The 25620-nt window shown below is 31.7% G+C and overlaps 2 protein-coding genes across 2 annotated transcripts in view; both read left to right on the forward strand.

Moving 5' to 3' along the window:
* Positions 1-556, forward strand: part of LOC143190637 (disks large 1 tumor suppressor protein) — a 308341-nt gene extending 307785 nt beyond the window's left edge. The window contains exon 3 of the mRNA XM_076395119.1: positions 43-556. Within this exon, the coding sequence (XP_076251234.1) occupies positions 43-80 (38 nt within the window). The 3' untranslated portion in view covers positions 81-556. The remainder of the gene's footprint in view (positions 1-42) is intronic.
* PCID2 (PCI domain-containing protein 2) lies at positions 428-1954 on the forward strand. The gene is made up of 2 exons (XM_076395106.1): positions 428-556; positions 679-1954. The coding sequence occupies exon 2, from the start codon at positions 684-686 to the stop codon at positions 1872-1874; it is 1191 nt and encodes a 396-aa protein (XP_076251221.1). The 5' UTR covers positions 428-556; positions 679-683; the 3' UTR covers positions 1875-1954.
* The last annotated feature ends 23666 nt before the right edge of the window (positions 1955-25620 follow it).

Below are 25620 nucleotides of genomic sequence, written 5' to 3' on the forward strand. Positions count from 1 at the left end.
AGCTTCAGTTCTAAAATTAATTTTATATCGTTTCTATTTCAGGTAAGAACGTGACATTTCGTTTCAATATTACACCATAATCAGGCGTAAGTATGAAATTAATATTTGGCTAACTTTATTCATATTAAAGTATTTCTTAGCGCCATCTACACAGAACCTAATGTAATTGGTGCATTTCTACAGATTCCTATAACATGTGGCCTTGGATCAATAAGATTCATGCACTGGTATAACGTAGCACCACGAGATGGCGCTCAGTTGAGGTAGTGGTGGCTTTTTTTATCTCCTAATAAATGTTGGGACATCCTATAAAGCATTAAAATACAGTGCTATTAGTTTTTTGTATATTATTCATTGAATTAATTTATTTTGAGTATTCTATAATTTTAGTATTTTGGCATCATTGTTTGATCACTTTTTGACAAATGACGTATCACTCTGTCAATGTGTATGGTTGCTCTATTATAAACATTTTTAAATAGTTTATAAAGTTTAGTATTAATATCCATTTAAATGGAAACATCAATTTAAATCATATTGATTTATATTATAAGAGGTAGGTATACTGTTACAAACATTCATGTTCTATGTCTATTTAAAGTAATGTTTTTAAAGGTTACATCATATTTTTACCGGTTTTTTATAAAAAATCATTTAATAATAATATTTTTCTTGCAGCAACGATGACTTTTATGAACGTCGCCAATTATTTGCAAATTATAGACCGATCGTGGAGATCGTGTAATGGCCAAACAGTATCTATGTTTGTTTCAATTCGACATGATCATGCCAAGTATAGAAATTATTATATAGAAAACCCAGAGAACATGGTAGAGAAGTTTCTACCAGCACCAGTGGACGAACTTGTCATCTATCACTTAAAATGTCTCTATGCTATAAGTATGGATGACTTCCTTTCAGCATATCAATTTCAAACTGGCTTAGTGCAGGCATTCACTAAGATTTTACAAGCCCAGAAAGAAGAAAACTGGTCTCTTCCTATTATGAATGTTGTGTGTTCAGATCTAAGGTTTATTGCACAACAGGCGGAAAAACAAAGAGTTGGTGTTAGTGAAAAACCAGGAGAATTCTTGGAAAAAGCTGCCGATAGTTTAATGGGATGTTTTCGTATTTGTGCTGGTGATACAAGAACTGATAATAGAGACACTAAAAGAAAAGGAATGCTGGCATTGGTGAATCAATTGTTTAAAGTATATTTTAGAATAAACAAATTGCATTTATGCAAACCTTTAATTAGAGCTATAGAATCAAGTCCTTTTAAAGATACTTTTTCATTAAGCCAACAGATAACCTATAGATATTTTGTAGGTCGTAAAGCTATGTTTGATAGTGATTATAAAGCGGCAGATAAGTATTTAAGTTATGCATTTGAAAATTGCCATAAAGTGTCTCAAAAAAACAAACGATTAATTCTAATATATTTGGTACCAGTGAAAATTCTTCTTGGCTATATACCCAATAGAAAAGTATTAGAAAAATATAATGTATTAGAATTCTGGGACCTGGTGCAAGCTGTGTGTCAAGGGAATCTGAAATGGTTTGATGAAATCATGGAGAAACATGAATCCTTTTTTATTGCCTGTGGCATTTATTTGATTGTTGATAAATTAAAGATAATCGCTTATAGGAATTTGTTCAAAAAAGTTTACTTAATATTAAGTACTCACCAGATTCCTGTGGAATCATTACAAACTGCTTTGGAGTTTTTAGGGCAGGATGTTGATTTAGATGAAACTCAGTGCATAGTAGCAAATCTAATTAACGAGGGAAAGATAAAAGGTTATATTTCCCATCAGCATCGAAAAGTTGTTGTCAGTAAACAGAATCCTTTTCCACCACTTACATCTACTTGAACAGATGTCATCAGCTATTTTATATGTTAATGTAAATGTAATTATACATTTTTGATAATAAAAAATACAATTAAGTGTTACTGTCATTGTTACGCTATACATTTTTTTTAGTATTCTATATTTATTTAGAATTACATGTTCAAACTAATTTTACAACTACTTGCCTTCTATTGGAATTATTAAAATATACAATTAATGTAATTTTGGAAGTATAGACTATTTGTTTTTATGATTTTGTGCTAAATTGACGTATGATGTAGTTATATGGGATCAAATTTGGTGAAAAACGTGTGTGACATATTCAGTCAAATTTTAGTTTAAGTTAGAGTTTCTCCCAAATAGTATACTTTACATCATCTCTCAGATATTGAAGTTTTAAAAGCCAAATATAGAATCTATCTAAATTTCAACTTGTATAACAATTGATTATTTATTGCCACTACAAACAAGAACTTAGGAATTGTAACATATACTTTATTTCTAGAGGTTCAATTATTTAACGATATATGTCATAGTATTTATTTTCCATTAAATAAGTTATTTTTTAAATAGCTCATATTGTTACTATATTTTCAATGTATGATTAGTTATATGACCACTTGTTTTACTGGTAAATCTGTAATTATAAAAAAGGCCTATTATAGATAAATAAAAGAAGTAAAACATGTACTTCCATAAAGCATTCCTTTAAATAACAGGCAGTCAGTCTCCGTAGTCTGATGGCTTGGACCAAGCTTCGTATTAATCTCAGTTCTTACCCTTCAAAAGTTTTATAATAAGTATGTCTGAGGCGGAGTTTTAAGGAAAACGATGGTATTTATTCCCAGCTAGCATCTCTCTCAACTTTTGTTTTATAAGAGGCGTTAAATCTCTCGGCCAAAAAGGCACGGTGGGAATAACAAGGGAGCCTTTCAAGATGACTTGGTAAAGAATGAAAAGCGAGCGTCGGTCCATTGTTTACTAATTGCTCTCGAAGCTATCCAATAGTCGGCCTGGATGTCTTTAATGCTACAAATTATGTTGTTCGAAAAGTTTTTTTCTTCTGTAATAATTAAGATTTCAGATATGAGAGTTTTTTTGTAGATTGAGGTTTTAATGGGGTATTTCATTTATTACTTTTTGCTTAATGCCATTAATAAGATTTAGTCATTCATACAAAATTAAAATTATGTATATTGTCATTAACCGTCGTTTTATATGTTCTATTAAATAATTAGCATTATATTTAATGTATTTTATAGTATTTCTTTTAGCAATATTATACCCCCTATAAAAAAGAAAATTAATAAGGAACAACATTATGTCATGAATAATTAAAATATGTATTTCAGTTTTTATTAAAAGATTAATCAGATTTTATTTCTAGGTTTTTTTTTTTGGAAAAAAAGAAACAGGAAAATTAAATGGGGTCGCTTTTATCGTATATATTTTCCTAAAAAGCCAATTTAAAAACAAATGAGTTTTTATTCCACTAATAAAGAATATTCTAATTAATTTTCAGTTTCGCGGGCTTTTTATAGGCAGAATTTCTGAATTTTAAACTTTAATTAAAGTACGATTTAATGCGAATATGGCGAATGCGCGAGCGTTTGCCGATTTTTAAAGGTTAAATTTAATTTTATAGGTAGAATTCTATATGTATTATTCAACTACTGCAAAATTGAAGCTAAACAGCACGAAGGAAATTTACTTTTGCAACTGAAGCTAATCTAATAGTCATCAATCTTGTTGCGTTGACCGAGAATCGTGTAATCTTTTATTTCCTTTTGTCTTTCGACGGTAAATGTTCGCTAATTCTTTTAGATAACGCCCCCTGTCCCATTTTTCATGGTGTTTCGGAGATATTTCGACAAGAGCATTTCCTCTTTCGCTGTCAGCAGTTTTTTTATATGTTGGTTCTGTCTTGATATGGTCGGTATAGTTGTAATCTTGCGTAGCCGAAGGGGAGTTAATTTTAATATCAGTGAATCTTTCAATTTCTTTATGTAGGTATTAGTTTTGTTACTTCTTATCAATTGCTTTGTAATAAAATTTTTAAGAAAGCTATGTTTTTTGTTTTATTTTACTGTTTCATGAAAAATTTATGTAATATTTATTTTTCTGTCAGATAATGGTTTCAATATGTCCTTCTTTTTATGCAATTTGAGGACTTGCCTTTGAAATGTTTATTTTACCAATGAAATAATAAGTGGCCATGCAGGTCATTACAGCAAATCAGATGTATGAGTTTATATGAGCATATTTGAATTTTATATTGATGATGATTAGATTGATCAGATGATGAAGATTTTGTCACTGTTAAGATTCTGGTTCTTTTGATTACTTGACTATTAAATATTTTATATTTATATTATCTTTTGAATTTTTCTCAATTTTCCATTATTGTTGTCAATTGTATCGTCGTAGTATAATGTTTGTATACTGACTTCTATAAAACAGCATAAAATATATTATGTTTAAAATAAATGTCTAATTATTACCAGTTAGTACAGTTTTTGCTATTATTCTTGATGGAAAAACCTCATTAATGACTTTACTACTTCCCACACAACAAGAATCATTTTCTTCTCTGTTCTTGTTATCATTCAATTTTGGCATATGTTAATACCTATTCCAGGTCGTTAAAAATAAGTTATTATAAATTTGGCAGCAAAAATGCCCACTATATATAAAATTTATGCTATATGGATTTTATAACTTTTAAAAAATTACAGTTACACTGTATGTTAGATAACTAAGAATAACACAACAATTTAATTATTATTAGTACTTAATTATTAATGTAACACGAAATCTAAATATTCTAGGTTTGTTTGTTGTTTTGATCTCGGCCGTACCGATCGACTCGAAAATGGACCTCCCTTAGGAAAGGAAGGCAATATAGTTTCATATAGTTTTTTCTTTTCTATGATTTATTTTACGCAGGAGAGTGCGCTTACGCCAAATCCGGAGATGTTGGGAAATAATGTATCCTATTAAAATACAGTAGGCACCTAATGTATAAATTACCATAAACATATAAATATATAGGGGATCTGGTGCTAAACATTTTACATAATTTTGTAGATATAGATAATTAGAGTGATTTTTTTAACACAAAAAATACTTTGTTACCAAAACAATATTAAAATAGTTTATGAAACTACAGCTATTCCTAATAAATACGCTCACATTCGTTTAAAGTAATATTCGTGGAAATCTGGCACACTAGGATCGCTTCTGTTTTATATAACAATGTATGCGTACATATAACCTTAATATGTCGCCGGAAAGCCAGATTTATTATTTAACAGGACGTTTTACATAAAAGAACGGTATATATTCGATGAAGCACGGTTTCACTCGTTCCTCCTTTGCTCTAAACTATTTCACGTTATCCATTATGCAGCAGCAAGTTTAAATTTTACGTTTCTTTTTTCCTGACACCACGTCGAAATGAATTGAAATCATTCAAGTCGAGATAGGGGAATATGAATTTCATATTTGGTGCAAATGTCATTTGTAGAGCAGATATTAGCGGATAACGCGTAGCAGTTGGAGTCGATGTCAGCATTAATATCTTTCATGTCTGTATTTTATTAAATTTTTTAAAAATGTTCATCTTACGAAACTACAGGAAGATGAACAATATGTGTAGCCCGTTCAATAAAACAGTGAAGTCACGCCATACAGTTATCCTATATTAATTATTTAGTTTTGTTTTTTTAGTTTAGTTGTATTTTTATGCTATAGTGCATTGTTCATAACAGAAACTGATGGTTCTTCCTAGTTCTTTAAGAGCTGCTTCTTAAACCAGAGCAAAAACATATTATGGTTAATTATTATTATGGCCATTCCTGTTTGCAGCAGCACGACTAACAAATGCTAATCAAATCAAATGTTATTACCTTTTTCCATCAACTTCTGTTGTCTTTATGCTATATTTATTATCCTCTTGCCTTGAATACCATTTTGTACCATTTTGAAATATTTATGTCTTTTCTAAATAAACAAATTGAAATAACAAGTCTTCTATGATTGTATTATATGCTTTCAAAATCTCTGCGTTTGTGTGTTATCTTTACACCATTTAAATCCTTTATCAAGTTCTACATCTAATCTACAACCATCAAAGAGCTGCATATCTGCTAGTTTTCTATGGACACTTTCCAGACTAACAGTTTCCTCTTAAACAATTGTTTTGAATTATGTTTTTGTTTTACTGTTACTGTTAACGAATTTTACTGTATGTACTTCTACTTGTAATTAACAGGCCAATTGAAAAGTCCCCGGCCTACCATAGTAAAACACACTTTTTTGACAAAATTAGTTTTTTTGTATTCAACGTAATTTCCTTCAAGAGTGATACACTGATTATAGCGACCCTCCAACTTTTCGATACCATTTTTGTACTACGATTTATCCTTTGCTTCAAAATAAGCCTGAGTTTCGACGATCACCTTTTCATTCGAGGAAAATGTCTTCCCAACGAGCAATCTTTTGATATCTAAGAACAGGAAATAGTTGCTGAGGGCCAGATCTGGAGAATACGGTGAATCAGGAGGCAATTCGAAGCCCAATTCATGGATTTTTACCATCGTTTTCACTGACTTGTGACACGATGCATTGTCTTAGTGAAGCAGCTCTCTCTTTTTGCTTCAAATGCGGCCGTTTTTCGGCGATTTCGTTCTTCAAAGGGCCCAATTACGCTATGTGATGGTCCTTCCTTTTTCAAAGTAGTCAATGAAAATTATTCTATGCATATCTCAAAATACAGAGGCCATACAGAACATTGCCAGCGGATTGTTGCGTTTTGCCACGCTTTGGAGCGGGTTCATCGTGTGCAGTCCACTCGGATGACTATCGATTGGACTTTGGAGTGAAATAATGGAGCCATGTTTCATCCATTGTCACATATCGACATAAAAACTCGGGTTTATTACACTTGATCATCTTCAAACGCTGTTCCGAATCATTAACTCGTCGTTGTTTTTGGTCAAAAGTGGGCTCGCGCGGCACCCACTTTGCACAGATCATTCTCATAACCAAATATTCGTGAATGATACGATGTACATGTTTAGTTGATATCTTGTGAGTGTCTGCTATTTCATTCAATTTCAATTTACGGTCATTTAAAATCATTTTGTGGATTTTTTAAATGTTTTCGTCGGTAACAACCTCTTTTGTGCGTCCACTGCGTTCACCGTCTTCGGTGCTCATCTCACCACATCTAAACTTAGCATACCAATCCTTGATGATTGATTTTCCTGGGGCAGTGTCTGGAAACTCGGCATCAAGCCAAGTTTTTGCTTCAACTTTATTTTTTCCCTACAAAAAGCAATATTTTATCAACACGCGAATTCCGTTTTATCCATTTTTTCACAATAACAAAAGTTGCTTCACTCAAAATGCTATTATTCACAAAGTAATGATCCAACAGCTGTCAAATTTATACACGCATCTTTTGAAGGTTAGGTCTAACTAAAAAACTTGGACTTTAATAAAAAGAATAATGTTTCAATTTAGTTTCTTTACGTATAACGTTTTCACTGTTTACGCTGTAAGCTTTACAGCATCGAATTTCGATGAGCACTAATTTTAAGGATTGTTTCTTTTTGAAAAATCATAATACGAATATAATTATCTTATAAAACAATTAGTGGAATTGAAATTTGAATATATTAACTCAAAATAAAATCAAACTTGTATCAATGGATATTTATTATGTTGTTCAAATTTACTAATATGCTTTTCTTTTTCACTAATATGATTTTCTTTGTCACTAAATAATTTAACCTATTATTAATAGAAATTTTTAGCTGAGATATTGAAAACATTAATGAAAACTAAAGGATCAATTTAATTTGTTTCTATTTTACCCCACTAATGTGCCCTAAATATTCCTTGTATGTTCATACTTTAAACATGTTGATTATTGTTTGCAACAAAATTACTACCCATTCCTTAGATGTTCTTTTCAATTATATATGCTTATACATCATATTTTTAATAGCCATTAGGGACCATAAAATTACTATTGACATATGAAACATATACCAAAGTTTTGAAACCAATCCTATCCTAGTAATTTTGTTGATGATCTCACATCTAATATATACTGTAATATTTATTCATAATTTAATTTTAGTTACATTTTCAAATTAATTTTGTTTCTGTAATATATAGTATAGTAGCAAATACTTATTGGGATTAATATATTATAAATCTAATTTGTCGCCTCAACTTTGCTATAATTTGTTCATTTCATCAATACCGCTAACAACAAACCACTAAAAAGCTAGTGCTTTCTTGTTTTTCCTGGGTTTAATTACATTTTTACAACTACGTATAAGAAATTAATGTGAATGTGAAAACATAACCATAGAAATAGCAAATACTGAACATAAGAGATGTAGATTATCGTAATTGGCGTGCGCAGAACGAACCAATTATATACTACATCTTGTTCAGTTTCCTGTAGTCTCATATTACATATCATATTGTTCATTTAAATAATAATAATCACTTAAATAATCATTTCAATTTTGGATTCAATTTACCTAGGTCTAATTTAAATATAATTTTTAATTAAATTTGATTCTGTACCCTTTGGTATTTGCATACAGTTGTAATTGAAATGAGAGTGTACTGTAATTAAATTTAAATATGTTTATCTACTCAGGGAGTACATTTAGACATTAAAACAACAAATGCGGGTATGTAATATTATTTTTTATAAATTTGACAAAAACTATTTTTTCATATATTCAAAGCTTAACCCTTTTAGAAATCGCCCTCAAGAGGATTTTTAGAAACATTGCTGATTTTGTAATGTGTCATTTAAAAAGGAAACTGTAAACTTGATTTTCTTTAAACAGTTGACATATGCTAAGTTCTACTGAACTGATTTACTTGAAATTCTTCTATCGTTCATAGTAAAACTATAAGAATATGTTTACTGCCTGCATGGTTGGCGTAGTGGTCAAGACGACAGGACGGTCCTTCTACCAAAGCGATATTCGTAGGTTCAAATACTGTTGGCATGGATGTACTTTATGTTTGTGATTGTGAAAAAATCCGGCAAGAAATAACCATCCCAGTCACGCCAGTAATCAGACTGGGTAAGAATGGATGTCTTTTGGGAATTTACTAGATTATTTACTAGAAAAATGCTTAAACTAAAGCTGGTTAAGGTCTAGTAGATGCTTATATTAGAGTCCACAAATTTATGTGACGATATAATTAGTACCTTTCACTATTCACTACAACAGGTATATTTAAGTTAAGGGAACTTATGTTTAAAAATAATGTTTAGTAAATTGTTAACTATATTAACTCCTATAACAGTTTGTTCCTACTTTTATTAGTGTTTAATTATTTTATTTTTAATCTTAAGAATTCTTGTTACACTTGGTTAATACCGCTCATTGATGCTCTTTTATTCTAACTTTCTTCATGGATATCTACATAACCTTGTATAAGCTATGAATTTTATAATGTATTTGACTTTCATGTATATGCAGAAACAAACCTATATTAAAGCAGATAAAATATACAATCCACAATATATAATTTTCTGTTGGTGGAGACCTAGAAATAAATAGCTATCTGAACACAATAAGTTACCAATGAAAATACAAATGCTGTTACTGAAAGGAAAAAGTCTTTCTAATAAACCAGGTGGGAGCTGTTTGCTAGACTGGCTTCCCTCCTCCAATCGTTTGGGTTAATGGTGGGGGAATAAAACGAACTCTGCACTGTTCGAGTCAGTTATTAAGGTTGCCTGTTGTGCTTTATTTAAACACATTCGATTTAGTTTCTAGCTTTTCGGTTTTTCTAGCAAATACCGATTTGCTTTCTATTCATAAGTTTTAATGATATACTACTCTGATCAATAAATAGTACCTATATTAAAACATCTATAATAAAACAGGTTTTTTAAAACTAAGAGTGACCCGAATCACAGTCTTTCAGTCCCCGAATGATTAGTAGGGATTCATAGGTCTCGATGGAACTCCTTGTTCTGAACTTGGAATTGTTCTTCGTAGTGCAACCGCACACTTGTATAGCATATATCCATATTGCTATTGACGGCTGACATTTTAAATTAAATATATATATATATATATATATATATATATATAATTAAATATATATATATATATATACAATATAGGTATAATAATACCTCTATAATATCTCTATAATACCTTTTGTTTTATTCGTCAACGATTGGTTTATAATTATAGAGGGAAAAATTTTTCTAATTTTATTTCGAAGCCTTCCAATTATTTTCGTTTGTATCCAATCTATTTGTGTTTCTGCTTTTTATACTGTAATAGTTTAGATCTGTTCAACTAATGCTGTGGAAGAAGGCACTATTGAGGAAATCAAGACTCATCGGCTTACAAATCCGGCCTCTTGAAACGAATAGAACATAATTTTCCTTCTGAATAAGATTCTCTAGGTCCAGACTTTGATGTCTACCAAAAATATTAAGATTTTATGCGGTTGAAAATAATTACTTTGTTTTCAAAGCAGTGTCTTTTCAGTATTTAAACATGCAAAAATGGAAATGTAAGTGCCATTTGAACTACATTTAGGAATCATCAAAAGAATTAAAATGTTGAATCTGGTTAGAGTAAAAAGACATATGACATAACACAGGTATATAAACGCGATGAAAGTGTATTAAGTTTCTCATTGAAAGGCTCAAATTAAAAGTTTATTTAAAAAGTCGTTTATAACTAACAGTAATTTACCATGATACCTAGGCTGGTTCACCAGATATCGCTGATATCAATAATTCAAACGCCACAAATATTAATCTAACTACTGTATCTGAAATTTGGTATGGTTTGTGTTTGTAATACGAATGAGTAAAGCTATGGTAGAGGGAAGACATAACTAATTTTTTGTGGTCGCTATCAGGTGACTTAAACCTGTAACATAGAAATTCCTGCTTGATTTGAGCTTACTTTGAAAAAAAACCACTTTGAAATAACTTACCGAACACCTTGCTCGGTTGCGTATTGGCGACGGCACTTTTGATGGTCAAATTTTCGTATAAATTCTAGATTATGCCCTTTGATATCTTTACAGATTTACAAAACTACTATATATTATGGAATTTTTAATATTCTTCTGGTTCAATGGCCTTCAATGAAAAATAAGAATATTTGTTTCGCTAAGACCATTGCAGTTTGAAATATAAATTATATTCAATTTTGGTACGGCTAGCTTCGTTGGCGCAGTTGTCTAGGCGACAGGACGGTCCTCCTATCCTCCGATAGTCGCCGGTTCGAATCATGCTGGGTTTGGATGTATTTTATGTTGGTGATTGTAATTGCAAATTTCGTAAACAGTTGAAAATCCGACAAGGAATAACCATCCCAGTCACGCCAGCAACCAGCCTGGGTTAGACCGGATGTCTTCTGAGGATGTTTTCTAAGTTGGTCACTCGCCTGTCGGTAGGCTTAATGCCGAGGACTGTGGTCTACGTTAAACAGTAGGTCCAGTCCAGATAAATCCTCGTTGGTTAAAAGAAGTCTATTAAACTTAGACTTGTTTTAAAAAAAATGATACGAATTGAATAAGTGAATTGTGGTGTCGTCTACTGTGCAGAGACTAGATATTTACTGATTAAAGCATAGGTTTGTATCCGTAATGCAGATTGTTACAATATTGGGAGGCTAGAACTTATTACAAGTCCCAGTAATACTCATGTGATTTGAATCTGGCGAGTAAAACAGGAATTAATAAAATAAACTAATTTTAATCTAGTTGAAGGCATTATAATATTTTTTTCATTTTAAATATTTGTACTATTTATTTTTAATTGATGTTTAATTGGTTGTAAACATTATATATTTTAAATTTAAATTCAGTAATCTTTTAATTTAAATTCGAATATTGCCATTACATGATAATTATTTCGATATGTAAAATGTTATTAATTATCTTGCCAGTACTCTTTCATAATTGGTTTACCAGATAAATGAAATTTTGTAATTGGTGCGCAATAATTTTAGAAAGAGGACGTTTCTATTACTAGTTAAATAAAAAGTTTCCACTTTTTGTGAACGACAAAAACTAAAATGTTTCCGGTTAAAATGATAGGGATGTTAGCTAATATCATTATTAATGATTAAATGTTATATAGCAATACGTCGTTTAATTTATTCAGCTTATTTTAATCGATATTTGCAGTAACATTTAAATGGATTTTAGCAGTTTTCAAGGCTTATACCTTGCTGGTGGCTTTTCCGCTGATTTTTCTTTGGTGTATAACAGTTCCCGGCCTGCCATAATAAAAAACATTTTTTTGGCAAAATTATTTTGTTTGATGCAACATAATTCTCTTCAAGGGTGATTCACTGGTTATACCCTCCAACTTTTCGATACCATTTTTGTAGTACGATTTGTCCTTTGCTTCAAAATAGGCATCAGTTTCGGCGATCACCTCTTCATTCTATGAAAATTTATACCCACAGAGCATTCTTTTGAGATCTGAGAACATGAAATAGTCGCTGGGGCAGATCTCGAGAATACTGTGGATGAGGAAGCAATTCTAAGCCCAATTCATGGATTTTTGCCATAGTTTTTACTGACTTGTGACACGGTGCATTGTCTTGGTGAAGCAGCATTTCCTTTTTCTTCAAATGCGGCCAATTTTCTTTTTTGTTTGGTCTAATAATAATCTAATGTAATAGTCATTGTTGATGGTCCTTCCTTTTTCAAGGTAGTCAATGAAAATTATTCCATGCGCATCCCAAAATACAGACGCCTTAACCTTGCCATCGAATTCGAACCCCCTCGAATGACTGTCGATTGGACTTCGGAGTAAAAGGATGGAGCCATGTTTCATCCATTGTCACATATCGATACAAAAACTCGGGTTTATTATGCTTGACATCTCTCTCACTGCTCTCTTCAAACACTGCTCCGAATCATCAACTCGTAGTTGTTTTTGGGCAAAAGTGAGCTCGCGCGGCACCCACTTTGCATAGAGCTTTCTCATACCCAAATATTCGTGAAAATATGATGTACACGTTCAGTTAATATCTTTAGAGTCTCTACTATTTCATTCAATTTCAATTTAAGGTCATTCAAAATCATTTTGTGGATTTTTTTGTTTCGTCGGTAAAAACCTCTTTTGTGCGTCCACTGCGTTCACCATGTTTGGTTCTCATTTCACCATGTCTAAACTTAGCATACCAATCCTTGATTGTTGATTTTCCTGGGGCAGTGCCCGGAAACTCAGCATCAAACCAAGTTTTTGCGTCAACTGTACTCAACTACAGCTTTTTTCCCTTCCCTAATGTGTTAATCAAATTTTTTCAATAAAAGTCTATCTCCAGGCCTTTACATATAGCATAGAGATTAGGTTTCCAATACCCTTTTATATTATTTGAATATTATAGGCATGTATAGCTTAAACCACAGTTTCAATATCTACATTATTTTTGCAACATCATTAGATCTCAAACTAATTTGCGTTTTACATTTTCCTTATTAGCGTCAGATAAAAACGGTGTAGTTTTTTCGTATAAATCAGGTGACTCCGAATCTTATAAGGCTGCTAGAGTTCTGGAAAATCGATTTTCAGATAAGACTACCCGGGATAGTCTTTCTTCGGATTTACGCTCTTACAGATAATGAAGGGTATAGATAAGAAGTCTGGAGTCTTAAGTGTACCCATTAAGCCATAATATTCCTGATAAATCTCTGACATATATTTGGAGTATATGTATAGTATCAATAATCCGATTGAGCTGGATAATTTCCGATTAATTGTTTAGTTATTTACTAGCTTAGTAGGAAGTTCGAGAAAAGCTTCTTAAGTCTTAATCATTATTAGGAATTACTTTTTATTTTAAGGTAATGTTATGTTTTTCAATGTTCTTGGAATTTGATTGGATTGGATACATTGACATGATTGGATTTATCCAAGCAATATGCTATATGTGTATATGATGAATTTACACGAGGAATGCACTGATTGCTTTTTCTAAAGCGACACAATTCTGACATTATATGAAGACAACAATTTGTTCAGTCACTGCTATTGCTTCCACTATGAAAATTTGCTGCAACCTGCCTTTTACAGTATTTGACAATTTCTTCATTCGTATATAATTAGATCTATTACCAACAATATATTATATGTGCTTGCAGTTTCTTTTAGAAGAGACTCTATTGTCATTTTAGACAGACATACAAACATCACTTACTTTCTCTCTCTGTCTCTCTCTTTCACATTTAAGCCACTGTACGTATAGGATGGGTTATTTCTTCCAGAAGATCCGCACTAATGTTAAATTCTTTTAGCTTCTTTTAGAAGAGCTTCAGTCGTGATGCTGTAATGATGCTTAAGCTGGACATAGCCCACTAGCGTGATCACCATATGGTGACTGTCAGATGCGAAACAAGCCAAATAATTAATTAGTGGTACTTTCTTTCATCATATATTGTTATATATAATCGCTTAATAAAGATAAAAATGTGTACTTTGATTGAAATTTTTATTTTGACATTAAGTTTTGGCGATAACTGCGTGGAATTCTTAAAGTTTCGAAATTCACTGGAGCAAAAGTCGTAATGGGATGTAAAAATCCATTTCAGCGAGTTCCAGTATTGAAACGAGCGAAATCAGTCTAGTTCGAAAAGTATAAGATGTTTGATCTGAACATTGAAAACTATTATGTTTTGTAATTTTATGTTTACTAATATAGATATAATCGCACCGCAGAATTTCTATATTTTTTATTATTATAAATCACAATTTTAGGAATTTTTTAGTTACTTTAAATCCTGTTCAATGTCTTCGGAGCTTCGGTACATATAATAATTAGCGATATATAATATGTTAAACTATTTAAAGTAAATCTCTCTAAATTTATTTCAAGTTCAAGGATTTATTTGTACAAGACGTTTTATAAAATTCCGTGTGCCTCGTTAGAAACATAAATTTCCTGTTATATCGAGCATAATATGTGCGCCGAAGAGTCGTAGATATCGAATCAGGCTTGAATAAAAATTCATAAGGCCCACCGCGCGGATCCTGCGAAGTGGGTCGAGGAGGGCTTTCGAAAATCCAGGTGACCTGGGGCATATAAAGCTCGAGCGGTGCTCCTGAACCGTCTTCGAGATAAGCCCCTCGAAACTGGCCTTTCTCTGTGGAGTTTTGGTAATGATTCGGTGAGATAAGCAGTTTGGAGTGTTAAGTGCTCCCATTAAGGTGCGATATGGTCGATATTCTTTTATCTTAGCGATGTTCTAGTTTTTGTTTTTTGTTTTTATTGAACTGACTATATTTATGGTATAGGGGTTTTCAATAAGAGTGGGTCGATATTGAAATGGAATGAAATAAGTTGTGTGTGAGGTTCTGACGAAATTCTTTTTTTTACTTTGTCGATTGCGAGTTATTGAAATTTCGATCTCCGAAGCACTCCGATTTCGAACTTCAGAAGAGGTTCTGAAGAGAGAAAATATGTTGATTGATTCATGATTAAATTGTAATATTAATTAACACCTCTTAATATCTTTCATCACCTCTTACTATCATTATTATTATTTCTTATAGGGTTTTCGTTTGAGAATCACGCAGTCATCATGTAGTTATTTGGTATAATGGCGCATTTTGGGTCTTGATTTGTTTTATCTCATGTACTAAATGTTCAGGGTGAGGAATACGTCGAAATACCCCCAATATATTCAGGTGTTCTGCAGGGCAGTGTCCTTGGTAAATTGATATAACAGGTCAATTGAAAAGTCCCCGGCCTACCATAATAACATAATTTTTTTTAGCAAAATTAGTTTTTTTTATTCAACATAATTCTCTTCAAGGATGTTTAATTGACTATAGAGACTCTCCAACTTTTCGATATCATTTTTGTAGTATGATATATCCTTTGCTTCAAAATATTCGTCAGGTCCGGCGATCACCTCTTCATTCGCCGAAAATTTCTTCCCAGCGAGCATTATTTTGAAATATAAGAACAGGAAATAGTCGCTGAGGGCACATCTGGAGAATACGATGGATGAGGGAGCAATTCGAAGCCCAATTCAAGGACTTTTTAGTTGGACCATTGATAGTTTTCACTGAATTGTGACAAGGTGCATTGTCTTGATGAAGCAGCATTTTATTGTTCGTCAAGTGCGACTATTTTTCGGTGATTTCGTCCTTCAAAGGTCCAATAACGCTATCTAATTGTTGTTGTTGATGGTCCTTCCTTTTTCAAAGTAGTAAATGGAAATTATTCCATGCGCATCACAAAATACAGACGCGATAACATAGCCAGCCGACTGTTGTTTTTTCCCACGCTTTGGAGTGGGTTCATCACGTTCAGTTCACTCAGATGACTGTCGATTGGACTTCGGCATGAAATGATGGAGCCATGTTTCATTCATTGTCACATATCGATGCAAAAACTCGGGATTATTACGCTTGATCATTTTCAAACACTGCTCCGAATCATTAACTCGTCGTTGTTTTTGGTCCAAAGTGAGCTCGCGTGGCACCCACTTTGCACAGAGCTTTCTCATAGTCAAATATTCATGAATGATATGATGTTCACGTTCAGTTGATATCTTTAGAGTGTCTGCTATTTCCCTTAATTTCAACTAAGTAACAACTCCTTTTGTGCATCCATTGCGTTCATCGTCTTCGGTGCTCATTTCACCACGTCTAAACTTAGCACAACATTCCTTGATGGTTGATTTTCCTATGGCAGTATCCGGAAACTCGGCATAAAGCCAAGTTTTTGCTTCAACCGTATTTTCCCCTTCAAAAAACAATATTTTATCAACACGCGAATTACCTTTTTATCATTTTTTTTTCACAATAACAAAAGTTGCTCTACTCAAGGTGCTATAATTCACAAACTAATGATCCTACAGCTGTCAAATTTATACACGCATCTTTTGAGGGTTAGGGCTAACTAAAAAATATATAAATGGATTTAATTCTAGTTTCGCCATCAATGTGTCAGGCTGGGGACTTTTCAAATGACCTGTTATCTTTCAGAAAAAGCGTACGTTTTTCATTGAGCTAAGAAATATATATTTTTCGGCCCTTTGAATATCTTCGTTTATATACTACAGATTTTTTGTAACCGTTCCGATCTTCGATGAATCGACCAGTTTGAGTCGATATGAGTCGTCTCTACTTTTAGGTTAGACACACAGTTGCATAGGTCAACGAAATAAAGCGGTGAGGTAATAACAAATCTGGAACAAGAGAGTTGTTATCATCGTTTTTAAGGAAGGGGTTTCATGCAGATGAGTCTTTAATTCTTTTTTAATGCATATTTTGTATTTTCACATTTTTAAATTTAGCTAACCCAAAGATAACGAAATAAGAAAATATTTGATTAACTTTGGCTTTTTATCTGGGAACTCAGATGTGTTCGTTTATATTAATAGGCAGGAGTTAGGCATATAATATTTCCATACAGATATAATGAAGCATTTGAAATTTATTGAGTTTTTATATATTTTTATCTTTTTGACATAGATACTCATAAATATCCTGTTTAATAAATAGATTTATTAATTTCTGACTGACTTATAGATCTTATAGACCTCTCTGCTACTGGTAATAGTTAAGGCATTTGAAAAACTTTTGCCATAAACAATATGATGAATATACAGAGAGAAACACTAATATCAGCACATTTTTTCCAAAACAAGGTCCTAAGAAGCATAATAAGTACATTTACACTAACTGTTACTCAGAAAATCAAGACAACTCAATCAGAGCAATCAGTTGCAACTTTCGTATAACACCAGAATAAGACACAAAAGAATCGAACCATTTATCTTTTTTAGGATAGTATAGTAAGGCTACTTTAATAGAAAAAGGCAGCAGTGTTAATTCATAAATGCTATTATACCAGATATTAAGGTAGGACCGATGGATCTACATATCTAGATCTAAAGTAAAAATAAAATCTATTGTTTTTCATTGCATTGAAAATTGTATCTCTTTTCAAATAGATACATCTTGCCCTGTGATGTTATGCAGCTTCAAAATCATTACATTTACATTCGTCAAGACCGTTTAAATATTCACATCTACTTCTTTTTAAGAGAAAGCAGCATGGAAAGTTTAACAATTTCAATTTATTTATTCAGATCAGTACATTATTTTCTTGATTTTGTGCTAAAAACCCATAGTCTCAATTATTTCTTAATTTAATCAATGAATAATACTCTACGCCAACTTATGACTAATAATTAAAGTGTTTTAATTAAATGCGAAATTATGTCATATTTCTGTCTAGTAGGAAACCTTTTTTTTCTTACACAAAAATCGAAACACTGAACTGAAAAAAAATTCGTGGTACTGTTTTTCTTGTATGATGAATATTCACCTACCTACAGTTTTCTCATCGTCATCTCTATACCTCCTAGATTGATCAAGAAGCTCAAGAACGTTTGACTGGTTAACATTATTTTGATAATTTTTCGATTTCATAATTTAATCAATCACGACAACCTTTTCATTTAAACACTGTATGTACAGTATGTATAAGGGAGCAAATGTTCTCACAGTAATATACAGTTCGCCCTTGACGTTAGATGAATTGAGGATTTCATGTCATATTGATTACCAATTTCCAGATCTGTAAACTCATACAGAAGGGTTTATTCACTATTTATTCTATATACTGTTTAAGACTATAGATATGTGTAAGGAATTGTGAACAAATACCAGTCTACAAGCCTAGAACTATTCTTGTAAGGCTAGTAGTTTCGACTAGAGAATTTTTAATATTAATATTGGCATTTTCTTTCTTCTGACTAAGGTTGTAGAAAAAATACAAGTAGTGGTCAACAAGATCTTCAAATGGACTAGACAGAAAAATAGAGCTTTATAGGTCCAAATCTGTCTATGTTAATTTTGCATTGTAATGAAATGACAGAAACCTAATTAAACCATTTGGTGGATGCCCAGTTCCTCAAACAGAATCAGCTAAACACCTCTGAATACATCTTGATGGTTTGTTTTATTGGAAATATCAAGTTAGGCAAAATGCAGAATAGATTAGAGCCAAAGTCAAGCAGCTGTACTGGTTAGTCGGAAGATACTCTCAACTTGATCTAAAATCAAAGATATTGGCTTATCTGTCAATCATAAAACCAGTTTGGACGTTTGGGGTGCAAATATGGGTTTGCACTAAAACATCAAATTAGTAATCAACATCAACTAGTAATCCAAAGCACCCAAGAAAAACTTCTGCGATTAATTACCAGTGCTTATCGCTCGTAACCATCGAAAAGCTGCACGATGAGTTCGAAATAAAATGGATACACGAAGTGATTCAAGATTTCGCTTTAAAGCATAAAATGAAGTTGCTAAATTACCGAACAACACGCAGGAAATAAGAAGTTTGGTGCGAACCAAACCACACGAACTGGTTTAGTGTATTAGTGTAATCTTAACTTTAGCTTGAGTAGTTTAGTTTTATTTTAATTTGGGAAATACAAACTGATCAAGTACTCGCCTTGCTTGTGTATTAATGCAAGTACAACAGAACAGTAGTAATAAATTAATTGTAAATTAAGATTTTACTACGCATATCGAAATAAAAAAAAAATGCAAACTGTATTTGATGACAAAATTATTTTCTTACTTTTGAATGCCTTTTTGAGTATATTTTCATTATTTGGTTATTAATGTTTATTGTGAGATTGAAGATATCGTTAATTTTGTTTCGATCTTGATTGACACATAAGGTCGGATATACAGGGTGTAGCGTCAGGCGGAATCACGGAGCATCGTTGGCGGTTTCGCGACGCGTCAGCCGGAAAACGCACGCAGCTTCCGGCGGTGGCGGCATCGGCGGTGGCTGCGATGGCGTCGGCTGCTGATTCAGTGTCGGGTCTGCCCAGTTCGCCAAGGTTTGGCGTACGGACTGACGGTCTTCGTCAGCTCCTTCGTCGCGACGGTCATTACGCGACCTGTTGAGACAGAAAGAGCGCGCACTACTGGACCACAATACGAGATAATAAAAAAAGAACATGGCGTGTATTTTAAATAATCTGGTTGTCAGAAGATATTTAAAACTTTAACATAACATGCGGTTAATAATGGTTTGGTGGATGTACTAGTGATGTGGCTTGATTTTTGTAAATCTAATATAAATCAGTATAAATGTGCATAAATATATTAGTGTTAAGACACCTCTATTTTTGAACAGTCAGTGAATGGATCCAGTTGAGGTCCTGGTGAAATTAACATAAATACGTCTGAATTTTTTAAAATTAAGGGTACGACGATATTGTAGTAATTTGTTGGATAAAATACCAGGTCAATTGTTTTAAGTATTTATTATTTTTCGTACATTATGATAAAATGCTTAAATACTATTTGGATAATTCTCATTTAGGAATTTTAAAAAGTATTTTACGATTGAAGGCTCCTAGTTGACCATATACCATGTTATATTTTGGAGGGGCTAATGTTCAATGGTTTTTGTCGTGGCATTTTAAGGATGGTGGAAGAATTTTGTATATAAGAAAAATAAATTATTTCTTAAGAATTAGGTCCAATTATGCATAATGATTAAAATCATTTATTAGTCTGCGTAATACTTAGTGTGCAATTAGCTGGGTCTCAAATTAGAAAATTAAGAATCTCAATTAATATATTTACAAAACTAGTTGTTCAATAATATTACATAGCATGACCTATGCATGTATAATTCGTTGATAATGGAATTTGACGTTATTGTGTATTATTATTTCTCATAAAACATAAGCAACTCTCTAAAGGTTTTAAAGGCTGATATGGGTCAGTCTTAAGGTAAATCTAGTATTATGATCTTCTATTTCATTATAACGTCTGTTGAAAATAACCTCCTAGTTGATATATTATTTTAATCTTTTAGACCAATTATATGAAAGAATTCATGAAAAATAGACCAAAAGACACCTACATACATAGTTATATATAACCATAATTAAAATTAGTAAATAAAGCATGAATTGTCTCAAACTCCGTATTGACTATATTTAGTTCTCTCTGATGATTGATCGATGTATCTATCCAAGACATTGTGTATAAAATATAAATCATAAGTAAAAATATCAAATGGCCACTTCTTAGAAATTATCCTCAATGTTTAATACAATATATATATATATATATATATATATATATATATATATATATATATATATATATAGTGGTTTGATAATGGTGGCCGGTAGTTCTAACTAGCATTCAACGCTTTTTTCAAAATATATTTCCGAACCTACTGTTGCGATAGTCGCGGGTTCGAATCCTGCAGGGCCATGATCGCAAATTTATGTTTGTGGTTGTTTAATATTTGTGATTGTCCTAAATACGAGTGTAAAATCCGACAAGGAAAATGATCCTATTAAAGTCAGTAACCAGGCTGGTTAAACCGCATATGTCCTGGAATAATTCCTAAGTTGGTCACTTGCCAGTTGGTAGGCTTAATTCCGAGAACCGCGGTTCGGAACCCGCGCTAAACAGTAAGTCCAGTCTAGATAAACCCTCGTTGGTAACAAGAAGACTTGAAAAAACTAGAAAAAACAAAAATATTTGTGATGGTGAAATTACTGGCGACAGTGACACTTATGTATGGAAAACAAAATTGTTGTTTTTACTATTTTCCTTGCAAATATTACACATTTTCCCACTTTTCATAGATTTCCATAAGTATTTCCCCAAAATAGGACAAAATCGTCTAACCGTTATCGAGTTTTAGCGCGAATAATAAAAATAACACCAACTAATTAGAATAGAATAGATAGAATAGATTAATATCGTACGTGAACTAATTGATCACCCGTAAGCATTTGTATTAAAATTGCTTCGATATCGATTAGTTACAGAACACAGAAAACTGGCATTAACTCAAGATTTCATCATCATAAATATTGTACATTTTTTTAAAAGTCTGCTACGCATTTTTTAACGTTCTTTGATTGAGTGAATAAATGAAGCTGTTAATATATAGAACGTCCTATGAACTGTCATTTTTCACATGCTCTACTTTACTTCATTGAATTACTATTACTGAAAACCGGCATAGATTTTCTTCCAACCTTATGTATCGAGAACATATATAACGCGAATTATATACGATAACTAACTCCAAATCAGATTGAAGCCAATTTTATAGTATGCTTCCTGTGTTTGTCGCTTTCTTATTTTCCTTCATATCGAGCTCGAAGGACCGAAATAAATTTAACTATGTCGCAAAAGGAGTTGACGGAGACAAAGAAACTAAACTAAAAGTGTTGTAGTAACAAGTATTTTTATTTCATTTGAAGCGTTCCTTTTTGATCAAATGGGAGCTGGAGGAATATCGGAATGGAAGTTGTTTTGCTGGAAAAAACTCTATTGGAACAACAAGAGAGCGGCGAATTATTTCAAGTCTGCGTCTTTTTACATTAAATTGGAAAATAGCTGGAGACCGGTAAACAGAAAAAAGGAACTGGAAAAAGCTTCGATATTAGTGTATTGATTATTCGTTTCTTACGTTTAGGAACTTCAACAACATCATAGAGCATCAATTTTGATTTTAAAAACTTAATATAAGATATAAAATAGCAAAACTGGGTTACAAAAGTGTAAAAATGAAAAGGAAATAAAAAAATTAATTTTTTTTCAACAATTTGAAAAATGATAATATTCAGATTCATTGAACAAACTACAACAGATATTAATGAGTCAATTACATTGAAAATTATTTAATTTTCATATGAGATTTTGTGCACTGTTCCATGATTATGGATGTTAGTATATAATCGCATTTTTAGTAGTTCAATACTACTAACTTATTAAATAATCTACTATAAAATCCAATTAAGCAGTAAACTTACATCATTAATATGTATGACGCCAAAAGGTTGCAATGTTTTCGCATAAACTTTGACTTTTAATTTTTTTTGGCTTTGAATAATATTCTATTGTAAATAAAAGAATGTGATGAAATATAATTTATTATAACGTTATAGTATATTTAATGTGCATATAATTAAAGTTCTTAAAATAGAGTAAATTATACAGCGACAATAGTCTGTAATTAATTTATCTATATTTCTTTTTGGTTTCTTCTGTTACTAGCTGTGTACATTTTTCTCGATTAAATTAGATTTAAGGTATTCTCTCTGATGCATTTGCCTTATATACAAAACGTTAGTTAGCATTATTTATCTCCTTATACAGTTTACCCAAATCCTCATATATATTTTAGCATTTTCCAATCTCATCACCCTATCTTGATAATTGACAGCAGTGCATCATAATCTCTCATCCTAAAAGTTCACTATTTATGTCTATAACTAAACTGTTAGTTTACAATTAATCTAACACTTGTTTATGATTTTACCATTTGTCAATTTTTTCTTATGTATATGATGATGGAGCTCATTCAGAATAAAGCTGTTATTGTAGACAATACTAGTTTTCACATATCGAAACAGTTCTTGCTTGCTGTAGTAATTCTTTACCAGCAATTTGTTTGAATATACAGTGATAGGGAGGAAGATGTAATAATCTGCGGCTATTTTGTTCAGTCATCTGATCTGGCATGTATCTTTATACAGACCAATTTTTTTAATTTTTAAATTTTTTAAGTTAGTTAGACAAAATATATTTAAATAGTTAATTTATATTTATCGAGTAACAATTTGAAATAGTTAACATAATATCTTAATAAACTTAATTTATGTTTGCAAGCCACTCCTTAATTACAGACTTTGTCAATCTACTTGTTGGGGTCATTTCAATCAACAACTTAACAATTTCAATCTTTATGATAATAATTAATGGTTCCTCCAATTAACAGCTGATTTCCAATCCTGAGCATAAACATATTATGGTTCATTTCTTTGCCCTTGGTCCTAGAGCAGAGTTAGTGTTCTGCAACTACAAACAAAACGGTTCCTGTTTGAGCAAGAGAGAACCTGCAATGAATTCTGAAAGTATTATGACTAAAAAATTCTCTAAAATTTTATTGAAAATTTTGCTTTTTCCCGTCAACTATCGCTGTTTTTTTTATCAGCGTTTTGCCAAGAGTGCTCAAATAATAAAAGAAAATTATGATCTGATTTTAAAACTATAATAGGCAATACATTGGATATCATAATGACTCGATTTCACTACTAGATGTTTGCTAGATAGACTAGAGTATTGTATCCTCGTTGAAAAGATTTTTTTAAGACACTATATACAGGCAGATCAATGCAGAAGTCAAAGAGACATATCCATAATGACTTATTTCATATTTAACCGTCTAGTCACTGACTAAACTTTCGCCATTCGTTTAATAATAAACATTCGTAAAATGTCTCTGTGGCACATTAAATAGCTATAGGGACACAGTTTATAGTCCTCATAGAAATAACAATGGTGGAATGCCAAGCCAATCGATATTTAGGTATCTGAGATGTCCCTTTCCCCTTCTCATGTCGTACGAAAAGAAAGAAACGTGTTCAGTTGAAATTCTACAAGCGTAGTGAACATACTATAAAATATACACTGAAAGTGAAAAGAAAATATACAAAATTAATAATAATTATTAATATTATTAATATATTAAAATATAATATAATAATAATATATTAATAAAAAAATTGTATTTAATCTAAATACAATGGCTGATTCATCGAGTTTTAGACGGTAAGGAGAGATTTAATTGCTTTATTTCTAAGTATGTTATTTATTTTATGTTTTCAATATTAAAAAATAGTAATAAATAAATTTTAAATTCAATCAATGCATCATGAAGCTAAAATTAGTGATAGTGCAAAGAAGAAACCCGAAATTATTGAGTTTTATAACTGGTCCAAAGCTGGAGTAGACACGATGGATAAAATTCTTGGTAGATATACTACAAAAAGATCAACTCAAAGGTTGCTTCTAGCATTTTTTACAATATTCTTGATATTGCCTGCCTTGCATCATATATTCTGTATTATGAGAATAATAAAATGATTGTTAAAAAATCGTATGAACGACGATTATTTTATCGGCAATCGGGCAGAGAGCTATGTACTCCATTCGTTGAAAGTCGTTCGAATAATGCACAAATTATGAGGCATTTTTCAACGAAAGTGGCGATTAAATCTCTTCTTGGTCGAGCTATCAATCCGGATAAGCATCGCCGAACATCATCTGTATCATTGACACCTCAGACGCAGCTGATGCTCGATTCAACTGGGAGGAAAGATATTACTGGTGTATGCTACGAATATCTCCAAAGTGAATTTAAAAAACTTCGCAAAACTAGAAAAATATGTTCGGTATGTGAGAACCCTATTTGTGACGAGCACTGTATTACAATCACGACATGTGAAGGATGTAGGAAATAATTTAATGTACTTCAATTTTTATATGGCACTGTATCATAATAAACAAAATAATGTAAATAAATAAATAGTAAAAGAATGGAAAACGATATTAATAAAATAAAATATAATGGAGTTATGTATTTATTACTTGCTATTTTTGTTATTGTTTATAATAAGAATTATTGCTTAATTATTGTTTAAATAAAAAGAATTACAAACTAAGTTGTTTATTATCAATTTAAAAGTCAAATAAACTAAGTACTTTAATAAGCAGTCTCTGAAGTGTGTCCCCGTCGTTCATATACGTTAATCTTAGTGGGTACCCGGGTATCTGGCTACTGAACGGGCGGGGTACGGAGTTTGATAGTTAATAACTTTTTTTAATTAATTGATTGTTAAAAAATTTGACGAAAATTGGGTGTCAAATTACTTC

This window comes from Rhynchophorus ferrugineus, unplaced genomic scaffold (assembly GCF_030347505.1).
Source record: "Rhynchophorus ferrugineus isolate W39M unplaced genomic scaffold, kcgeb_rfMv2 rfM2, whole genome shotgun sequence".
Taxonomy (NCBI): domain Eukaryota; kingdom Metazoa; phylum Arthropoda; class Insecta; order Coleoptera; family Curculionidae; genus Rhynchophorus; species Rhynchophorus ferrugineus.